An 11241-nucleotide genomic window follows, 5' to 3' on the forward strand; every position below is an offset into this window, starting at 1 on the left:
ATCCATCAAAGTCCTCATCTTCTGTATCCGAAAAGAACAGCTGGGCAAGTTCTCAATCAAACACGCCAGGTTCCTCTCGTACTCGTCGGAGTCAGTCTCGTTGCCGTGCGGCTCCTCAGAAATGATGCCTGGCTTCTACGAAAGCTCGAACAACAGTGCAAGCAGACACATTAGCCCAAGCATCCACAATCCATTCACAAATTGTGGCGTAACTCGCCCGGCCTAGTCTTAGTAAAGCTGTGTTCGCCATCTGTCATCCATGGCTCCCACGCCGCTCACAACTTCACTTTGAACGCCCTGTTTACACGGATGTCCAGCGGTTCGTCAAGCTTCCCAGAATGATGGCAAGCTCCGAGTTATTGCACTCAGGCGAATGGTGACTGTAGAGACGCTTCTCCCGGCTGTTCTTTACTCATTAATCCATTGCTCGAGTTGGTCTTCCAACTCGGGCCACCTCCCCTTGTTTTTGCGTTTTGTTTTTCTTTTTTTCCGCGGAAACTCAGCTTCGTCTTCTTGACTTGGCGAAGCTCGTTTTCCTGCTTCCTCCACTTGCGAACCACGGCTTCGTTGATCTTGAATTCTCTCGCGGCTGCGGCTGCTCGATTCCCATGTTCTTCCGCGTAACTAATAGCTTGCAGTTTAAACTGCGCTTCGTAAGCCTGTCTCTTCGTAGGTGCCATTTTCAGGGGTCCTTAGACAAACCGATGCACATACCGGAACTATATACCTAATGGGGGGGTGTCTTTAGCCTCCTCTGTCACGCGCACCCTTCCCCCTTTACGTCCACACGCTGTCCTCAGTCATGTCCGCCTTCCTCTATATAAGCAGCGTGTCGGCAGGAAATGCTCCCAGTCAGTCAAACGGAGCACCCATTAAAGTCACACAACAACATTTACAGATTTTGGAAGTCGTGCACATATGAGGCACGCCGCATTATAAGGCGCCCCATCCATTTTGGAGAAAATGTAAGACTTTTAAGTGCGCGTTATGGACGTGAAAATACGGTACGCATTTTTCAACATAGCGGACGTTTCTGCTACAAACAAACAGATAGGTTCCAGAATCTGCAATATAGTGAGGGAACACTGAATATAAATAAAACTGACTTGACTTGCAACCGCTTAATGTCTCCTTTCGTTGTCGTATGTTTTGCGCAGGTGGCACATCACGTTGGTCGTCGCCTCCCTGCGGCTGCTGCTGCAAGAACCACAAGGGCGATGGCGAGGGCGAGGGCGAGAGCGGCACCTCCTTCAACGAGCTCTCCACCTCCAGCTCGGAGAGCCAGTCCGAGGCTGGCTCCCCACAGGGGACTGTCATCTGCGGCCCGGTCAGCCGCCAGCAGCACCCCCACGGTAACATCCAAACTCTGGACAGGCCTCTAAAAAAGGGACCCGTCGCAAGGCTCCAGCAGTCGGAACAACGGCGGAAAAGTGACCTGCTGCGTACGCTCACCTCCAGCTCCCGTGACAGCAACACGTGCAAGAAAAGGCCAGCCAAAGAGAAGCTGACGGTGGAGGAAGAGCTGGATAGGTGCATTCAGGACTTTCGTAAGATCAAGATTCCCGAGAGGTTTCCTGAGCGGAAGTACATGTGGCAGGCGGACTTGTTAAGAAAGTACCGCCTCTGAGCATGCAGCGAACTTACCGCTGAAGCCAAGGATCTGTTTACACGTTTTGTCCAGCGAAAAAGATAATTAAACTCTATCATTCACCATTCTGCCAGTTGGTTGAACAGCGACACTCTGAAGCTCAAAAGAAGCATACAAAACCAGACTGTTCTCTTATTGACATAACGTATGTAGTATGTGTGTGCGCGTTTAGTTCCCTGCACGCTCTGATATCTGCTGTTATCTCTCTCAGTGATTAACAGCTTTGAATAATTTAGAAGAGGCCCAGAGCAAGCGGGAAGACAGATGAACCAAAAGGGGGGTCTGTAATGGTGATACGAGGAGACGGTGGTTAACGGGAAGGGCAAAATCATCATTTCCCCGAACATCACAAAAACACAATTTTACCCACAAACTCCTGAAAATGTCCACGTGAAAAGGTATTTGGAGGCGGTCAAGCACCTGCCGAAGCAACAGGTGACGCTACAAGTGTTAGATCATTTTAGCAAATCAGAAACCCATTATTGTATCATTTAAAGTATCTGATCGTAAGTTGAAGGTAATTCGGAAAATGAAAGATAAAGCAACAAACGAAACAAAACAAAAACAACTAAATATCTGGCCATATACAAGCTATGATGATGTCATATAATGCAGCAAACAAAAACCGCTGGATTTGATACATCTAAAAGGCCATTTTAGCAAATCAGATGCAAGAAGAAAGCCATTTTCAGAAAAGGCAAAAGAGCAACAATGACAAATAATTTAAAGTAGCTGGTAGTGAAGTTGGAGTTATTCTGGTATAAACACTAAGAAGAAAAAGTACTTTATATATTCATCCCATAAAAAATCTGCCGGATTCTACAATTTTAGCAAATCAGAAGTCAGAAGAAAGCCATTCCTGGAAAAGACACAAACCTGCAATGGAATATAATTTAAAGAAATTGATAGTGAATACTTGAGATTAACATTTCTTTAGCCCGGCAACCACAGTGGCCGAGAATTATAAACTAAATTACAAAAATGCGAAACACTTTTACCAAATCCGAAACAAATGTACAATTTGTGGAAAAACTCAATTACAATGTAAAATTGCCCAAAAGTGAATGAAACGGAAAGGGTGGTTTAAATTTGTTTCAGAGTTGGTATAAGTAGTATACATTTTTGTGGTTTTCTTCTTGGCCAGGTCCACATCACTGTCATGAACAGAGAAAAATAGCAAGTAATCGATGCCCCACCCAAATCTTTTGTCTCTCAGTCGAGATGCACTACTTTAAATTACTTCCTTGACACCAATTACTGCTTCACTATTAGTCAGGGTTGTGACACCATCTTGAGGCATCTTAGGACATAATAGAAAGAGCACAAAAAACATGGCTAGGCTGTTGTTGTTTTTTTTTCAGTGAAAAGATGAAGATATGTTCCACAGGAAACAATTTTTGAATACTAAGCCGTGGCGTTTACTATAAAATGTTTTGTATAGTGAAGTAACGTCACTGTCTATCACGGGCGGAAGCGGTGGGCCCACATAGCAAAGGAAATACGTAAAGAAATGTCTGTGGGGTCCTCGGTTATTGAAGTTTAAAATTTTGTATGCAAGTCGGAACGTAGTCTGACTAACGTTTGCCAACTCAGTAGTATCATCACAATACACACAGTAAGTACTGTATTTGTATTGCAAGTCATTTGTAACTTCGAAGCTTTGTACCAACATAAACTGAGAACCCGCTGTCTGTGAGTGTTCGCACTTAGGTAGACCCCAAGGTCACGGCTATCTACATCAGGAGCAGTTTAACTCTCTTGATAGTGCTGTCACTCTAGTAGCGCTGCACGGGTACACAAACTCTTTTTTTTTTTTTTCTTGCACTTCAGAGGCGGGAAATATTCCAATTTCATCAGCGGCCCAAATTAATTTTCTTGTTCTAATATCAGTTCTATTGCGAAGGCGCACCCCCTGAGTGAATCGCAGAGCCGTGAATTGCTTTGGCTCCTGCAGAGCAATTTCCGAGATGGGCAATAAAGCGAAGGTTTTGATGGTCAAATCATAGAGAACTACACGGGCGCCATAAAAGTCCTGATGAAGCGCACACCCACCCACACAAATGTTTCCTTGTATATTGCTCGTGCTTATCACGGGTTATATTATACAGTATAAAAAAAATTGAAAATCCAACAAACACTGTGAATATTCATGCAGTTGTTCAACAAGCACATAGCAAGAAATATATACTAACTTTTTTCTTTCCCGACTGTTGACAAGCTGATCAATAGTTATTGACGAGGGGCTCCGGTGACAGCGCTGGTATGTGGTTCTTGTTTACAGTTATTAATGAAGCCATTTAACTGAAGTAATTTCGTCTTTTAATAATAAAAAAAAGCAATTTTGAGGATTTATCCATAGAACCAGATATGATTCATATTTAACTCCTGTGTTCAGAGCTTGTATTCATGTATTCATGAAAAATAGACCTATATACAATCAAAGCGTGTTGTGAATTACAAAATGTAGACTTAAGTTAAGTTTAAAAGCACAAAATAAGGCTAAATATTGTATTTATAAAAAAAATGCCCTTGCTATGTTAATATAAATTGCTGAAATTAAAATGCTTTCCAATATTTATTTTTCTACCTGAAGGCCTATGGAGTAATAAAATCAGTTATGTTGTTCATTTTCCCATTTGTTTTGGGTTTAGATTTATTATATGATAGCGTAACAATAGATTATCACACAAATTCACCCATGATTAATTTTTCTACGTTTCAAGCTAAGAAAGCAATGTATGATATGTAAATAAACACCATAAATCTAAGCATATTAATTCGGTATTATACTCCTTGTACATAACATCCAAATGTATTGGGTTTCTTTGTGGCCAGGCACTCAGTACCATTAATGAGTTACAGACATATGTTAAGACATAAGTTTTATATTGCCGCATGGAAAATGAGGAAAATAAAAAATACACGCAATCAAGGCGGCACGGTGGCCACGCAATTAAGGCGGCACGGTGGACGACTGGTTAGAGCGTCAGTTCTGAGGACCGGGGTACAATCCCCGGCCCCGCCTGTATGGAGTTTGCATGTTCTCCTTGTGCCTGTATGGGTTTTCTCCGGCCACTCCGGTTTCCTCCCACATCCCAAAACATGCATGGTAGGTTAATTGACGACTCTAAATTGCCCGTAGGTGTGAATGTGAGTGTGAATGGTTGTTTGTTTGTATGTGCCCTGCAAATGGCTGGCAATCAGTTCAGGGTGTACCCCGCCTCCTGCCCGATGATAGCTGGGATAGGCTCCAGCACGCCCGCGACCCTAATGAGGAGAAGCGGCTCAGAAAAGGGAGGGATGGATATAAAATCACATCTTTCTTTCTCCCCGTTTATGAGATTTCTGTTAAGACCAACATAAACTGATCAATCATTCATGAAGCTGTCCCCAAATAACATATTTTCATGACCAGAAGTCTTCAAGTCCCAAATGGGAATCAGATGGTGTCAACAGAGAAAGGAAGAACTGAAAAACCTTAAAAACATAAATATAGTACATAGTAAGTAGGGATGGACATAATTTGAAGATTAATGGATTGAGTCACAAAGTTTCATGGAATTCCATAATATGTCATTGGTATAGTTATTTTTGTAATTAATAAAGGATTATTATTATTACAATAAATGATCATGTTTATGAAAGTGTGATGTGCGCTTTGTAGTTTTTCACAGTGTAGTTTTTGCGTAATCTTTCATTTAAAAAAGGGGTTACATCATTACTTCAATGCGTTGTTGATTAGTCCCAGCTGACTTGCTGTCCAAAGAAAAATCTGTCATTTTATTCGTTACATAAACAAAGAAACCCATCCATCCATCCATTTTCTACCGCTTATCCGAGGTCGGGTCGTGGGGGCAGTAGCTTTAGCAGGGACGCCCAGGCTTCACTCTCCCCAGCCACTTCATCCAGCTCTTCCGGGGGGGGATCCCGAAGCGTTCCCAGGTCAGCCGAAGGATGTAGTCTCTCCAGCGTGTCCTGGGTCGTCCCCGGGGTCTCCTCCCGATGGGACATTCCCGGAACACCTCACCGGGGAGGCGTCCGAATCAGTTGCCCCAGCCACCTCATCTGGCTCCTCTCGATGTGGAGGAGCAGCGGCTCTACTCTGAGATCTTCCCGGATGACCAAGCTTCTCACCCTATCTCTAAGGGAGAGCCCGGACACCCTGCGGAGGAAACTCATTTCGGCCACTTGTATCCGGGATCTTGTTCTTTTGGTCACGACCCACAGCTCGTGACCATAGGTGAGGGTAGGAACGTAGATCGACCGGTAAATCGAGAGCTTCGCCTTTCGGCTTAGCTCCTTCTTTACCACAATGGACCGATACAAAGTCCGCATCACTGCAGACGCTGCACCGATCTCCCGTTCCATTCTTCCCTCACTCGTGAACAAGACCCCAAGATACTTGAACTCCTTCACTTGGGGCAGGATCTGATCCCCGACCTGAAGAGGGCACGTCACCCTTTTCCGACTGAGGACCATGGTCCCAGATTTGCTCAAACTGCTCCAGTGAGAGTTGGAGGTCACGGCTTGATGCAGCAAACAGAACCACATCATCTGCAAAAAGCAGAAATGCAATACTGAGGCCACCAAACCGGACCCCCTCTACGCCTCGTCTGTGCCTAGAAATTCTGTCCATAAAAGTTATGAACAGAATCGGTGACAAAGGGCAGCCTTGGCGGAGTCCAACCCTCACCGAAAACGAGTCCGACTTAGTATATGGATATGCGGATCAAGGTCTGACTCCGGTCGTACAGGGACCGAACAGCCCGTATCAGGGGGTTCGGTACCCTATACTCATAAAGCACCCCCCCACAGGACCCCCCGAGGGACACGGTCGAACGCCTTCTCCAAGTCCACAAAACACATGTAGACTGGTTGGGGGAACTCCCATGCACCCTCGAGGACCCTGCCAAGGGTGGAGAGCTGGTCCACTGTTCCACGGAGCTTTTTAACCACCTCCTCAACTCCAAAGATAGGAGAGCCCGCCTCAGAAAACCCAGACTCTGCTCCCTCATGGGAAGGCGTGTCGGTGGAATTGAGGAGGTCTTCGAAGTATTCTCCCCACCGGCTCACAACGTCCCGAGTTGAGGTCAGCAGCGCCCCATCCTCCTATACACAGTGTTGATGGTGCACAGCTTCCCCCTCCTGATACACCAGATGGTGAACCAGAATTTCCTCGAATCCGTCCGGAAGTCTTTCTCCATGGCCTCACCGAACTCTTCCCATGCCAGAGGTTTTGCTTCAGTGACCACCAAAGCTGCATTCCGCTTGGCCAGGCGGTAGCCATCAGCTGCCTCAGGAGTCCCACAGGCCAAAAAGGCCAGATAGGACTCCTTCTTCAGCTTGACGGCATCCCTCACCGCTGGTGTCCACCAACGGGTTCGGGGATTGACGCCACCTTACGGCCACAGCTCCGGTTGGCCGCGAGCAATGGAGGCGCGGAACATGGTCCACTCAGACTCGATGTCCCCCGCCTTGAGCAAACATGAGCAAATTTCTGTCGGAGGTGGGAGTTGAAACTCCTTCTGACAGGAGATTCCGCCAGACGTTCCCAGCAGACCCTCACAATAAGTTTGGGCCTGCCACGTCGGACCAGCATCTTCCCCCACCATCGGAGCCAACTCACCACTAGGTGGTGATCAGTTGACAGCTCCACCCCTCTCTTCACCCGAGTGTCCAAGACATGCAAGTCCGATGTCTCGACCACAAAGTCGATGATCGAACTGCGACCTAGGGTGTCCTGGTGCCAAGTGCACGTGTGGACACCCTTATGCTTGAACATGGTATTCGTTATGGACAAGCCGTGATGAGCACAGAAGTCCAATAACAGAACACCGTTCGGGTTCTGATCAGGGGGCCCGTTCCTCCCAATCACGCCCTTCCAGGTCTCACTGTCATTGCCCACGTGAGCATTGAAGTCCCCCAGCAGAACGATGGAGTCCCCAGCGGGAGCGCTCTCCAGCACTCCCTCCAAGGACTCCAAAAAGGGTGGGTACTCTGAACTGCTGTTTGGTGCATAGGCACCAACAACAGTCAGGACCCGTCCCCCCACCCAAAGGCTGAGGGAGGCTACCCTCTCGTCCACCGGGGTGAACCTCAACATACAGGTACCGAGCCAGGGAGCAATAAGTATACCCACACCTGGTCGGCGCCTCTTACCGTGGGCAACTCCAGAGTGGAAGAGAGTCCAACCCCTCTCGAGAGGACTGGTACCAGAGCCCAAACTGTGCGTGGAGGCAAGTCTGACTATTTCTAGTCGGAACCTCTCGACCTCACACACCAGCTCGGGCTCTTTCACTGCCAGAGAGGTGACATTTCATGTCCCTAGTGCCAGCTTCTGTAGCCGGGGATTGGATCACCAAGGTCCCCGCCTTCGGCCACCGCCCAGCTCGCACTGCACCCGACCCCTATGGCTCCTCCCACAGGTGGTGAGCCCATAGGAAGGGGGACCCACATTACCCTTTCGGGCTGTGCCCGGCCGGGCCCCATGGGTGCAGGCCCGGCCACCAGGTGCTCGCCTTCAAGCCCCATCTCCAGGCCTGGCTCCAGAGGGAGGCCCCGGTGACCCGCGTCCGGGCAAGGGAAACCTGACTCCATCGTTTGTCGTCATCATAAGGGGTCTTTGAGCCGTGCTTTGTCTGGTCCCTCACCTAGGACCTGTTTGCCATGAGTGACCCTGCCAGGGGAATAAAGCCCCAGACAACTTAGCTCCTAGGATCATTGGGACACACAAACCCCTCCACCACGATAAGGTGACGGCTCAAGGAGGGCTAACCAAAGAAACATTATTGGAATATATATGAAAAAAAATTAATTGAAAAAATCTATAACTATCTAGAATTAACATTAAAAAAAAATTATATTAATTCATGATTAATTTCCCATCATTGATCAAACAAATGGAATAAAAAGCCTAAATTAGACAAAAAATATATATATTTTCTAACTACTTTAGTGCCCAGACCTCCCTAAATGTTAAGAGCAAATATTAGAACCTTTTAATCAAGTTTGAATCGGCCAATGACTACAATTCCACGTTGCTTTCCAGTGCGCTGAATTAAACAAATGTGGCACTCATTTCAGTAATATACAGACTTATTCCACGAAAGCGAGCACAAATAAAAAAACTCCTTTTACAGGTATTAGTTTGTGTTGTGATGGAGGTTAAAGAAAGGCCATTAGCGGCTCCAGGGGAAGCGGCACAATCTATGACGAATGGCTTCCAATGACAACACTAAGGGACCATCCAGTGTTCGCTATGTGTGGCATTTGGAACGTTCTACTCATCCTTTTGACTTGAGGCACTTTATTGCGATTTAATTGACTCTAAGGCTGACCGAAGAATCCTAATTCTACACCTGGACACCGTGATTTGCTAAGAAATGTAGAAAAATGTAATGGACGCTGCCTTAGCCTGTGCCTCACTCCTTGAAGTTGAAAGAAAATCAGTTAGGTAGTTATTACATAATTCTGCCAACTAACAAACAATGCAAAGAAATGTGAATCTAACAGCAGTGAATATAGGTAACGGCTGCTCCAAACATTACATTAAGATGGACAACTGTTGTTTTAAAAGAGGCGAGACCTCTATGGATTTTGACCATCATTTGAAGGCTTTATTAGTAGTGATGGACAATACCACACACTGACTTACATTAACTTAAATAGACAGTCCATATTGCTACTGATATTAATACCGATACCAACATCAATACAAATTCCCAATGGAGATACCAATATCATTACCAATACACTGGGTCCTTGGTTTACGACGGAGTTCTGTTCCTACTGCAGCGACTTAACCTAAATTTGTATGTCACCTGGCTGTAGTATCACCTATGCTAACACAGTAGTAAAGTCAAAATAACAGTAATTATTTGTTTGAAAAACACTTCAAGGCCATAGATATAAAACACTCAAACGAAAATTTGTAAGTACGGCGGTATAACTGAGCGTGCCTTTTTGCACCGCGCGTGACGTAGCAAACCCGTCCACTGTGCACCTTTCCTAACCTTGAAATGTTCTCGTTACCGTCGTAAGCCGAGGAACGTCTCTACATTTAAAAAAAAAAATATGAAAGTTAACAATAAACCTCCCTTTTTAAGTTTTCAGCATCTGAAGCAGGTCCACGATATGCAACGCAAAAAAATTTAAAAATTGCCGCAAATTGGGAGGTTGAATCGGTTAATAGGCTTTCAATTATGCTGTAACTGTAATCTAATGTACAATTAACACCTATGACAGTGTCAGCAAAATTGCGAATTATTATTCATTCAAATTAATTAGTACGGATATTATGTCTTAGGAATAGAAGACAGTTGGTATCTGAATATTTCAGTATCAATCCGCCCAACACTGTTTATCAGTAGTGTGACATATGGATGTAAACACTTCTCAAAGGGTTTTGAAGCCATAGACCATTTAAAAATACAGAAGGAAAGCACAATTTTTGCATCTATATCTTAAGACTTTCAACCACAAATTAGCCATCGGTGAAACCAGTTCGTCATGCATATCACCATCATGTCAGACAATGATCTACTTGTCGCTTTTGAGTTCAATCACAATCAAAATTGTATGTTCAGATGTATTCAGACATTATGGAGGTGTAGCTTTACAAACACATTTCGCACATCCGTTTTGGAGTGTTTTTTTTTTTTTTTTGCTGTTTTGGTTTAATACAGCAGTGACACCCGGAGGCCTTGTAGACAAGACGACAGATCTTTTTGCACAATGTATGGAGTCCTATAAAAAGAACATTATACTTCATTAAAAGGACTTAATATTCATAATCCTTTTGCATAGAGCCCTAAGTCTTCCATGTGACCATCAAACTATCTGGTGACAGAGGTCCAGAGATGAAGGGTTTTCTCGACTAGAACTTTTTTGGACTCCAACCTGCAACATTCTTGTATGAAGTCAAATGTGAGGTATGAAAAGTTGTTTATCGATTCTACATAAAGTTTTGCCTGCGTGCAAATTGGGCCGCAGTTCTGGTTCTCTCCTGCCTTTGACTTTCCTGTAAACGATAAGAGAAAAATCACATTCTCAGCACATATTGTTTGAAACTAAAGGGCGTGATATTGTGTCGTATGTTTGTCCTGATACACACACAGAAACACACAGAAAAAAATGGTTCTGAATTGTTGTAAGCATGTCGGTATTCTACGACAGATTAGTCTGTTGTTGTGAAGAATCTTTTTGTCAAAACTGCTATTTAACTTTACAAAAAAAAAAGAAGAAAAGCACAAATATGTCGATCGTGTCTAATGTTCCTTTAGAGATGTATGAAATTATCCAATAAAATTCCAACTCTGGAATGCAGTGATTGTTATGTTCTTTCGTCACAAGCCAAAATGGAACTGGACTACACTACTGTACCAAATTGGTAAAAATTTAACAATGTGATGTTTTATTTATTTATTTATTGTTTTGATCCCTAAATATACCTCAAGATTTGAACGTGAATGTTGGTAACGTCCCTATCTGCCTTTAAAGACACTACAGAGAATATATTAGTCAGTTTAAAAGTGCATAAGTACAGTGCAACTAATAAACAAACACAGTCTGTACAGTGACTGAGTTGTTTTTAT

At 44.6% G+C, this 11241-nt stretch overlaps 1 protein-coding gene across 1 annotated transcript in view; it reads left to right on the forward strand.

Annotated features, from left to right (window-relative positions):
• Nucleotides 1-10972, forward strand: part of kctd16b (potassium channel tetramerization domain containing 16b) — a 99716-nt gene extending 88744 nt beyond the window's left edge. Inside the window, exon 2 of the mRNA XM_061752354.1 lies at nt 1158-10972. Within this exon, the coding sequence (XP_061608338.1) occupies nt 1158-1627 (470 nt within the window). The 3' untranslated portion in view covers nt 1628-10972. The remainder of the gene's footprint in view (nt 1-1157) is intronic.
• Nucleotides 10973-11241: the final 269 nt, after the last annotated feature.

Source organism: Phyllopteryx taeniolatus, chromosome 17 (assembly GCF_024500385.1).
Source record: "Phyllopteryx taeniolatus isolate TA_2022b chromosome 17, UOR_Ptae_1.2, whole genome shotgun sequence".
NCBI classification, from domain to species: domain Eukaryota; kingdom Metazoa; phylum Chordata; class Actinopteri; order Syngnathiformes; family Syngnathidae; genus Phyllopteryx; species Phyllopteryx taeniolatus.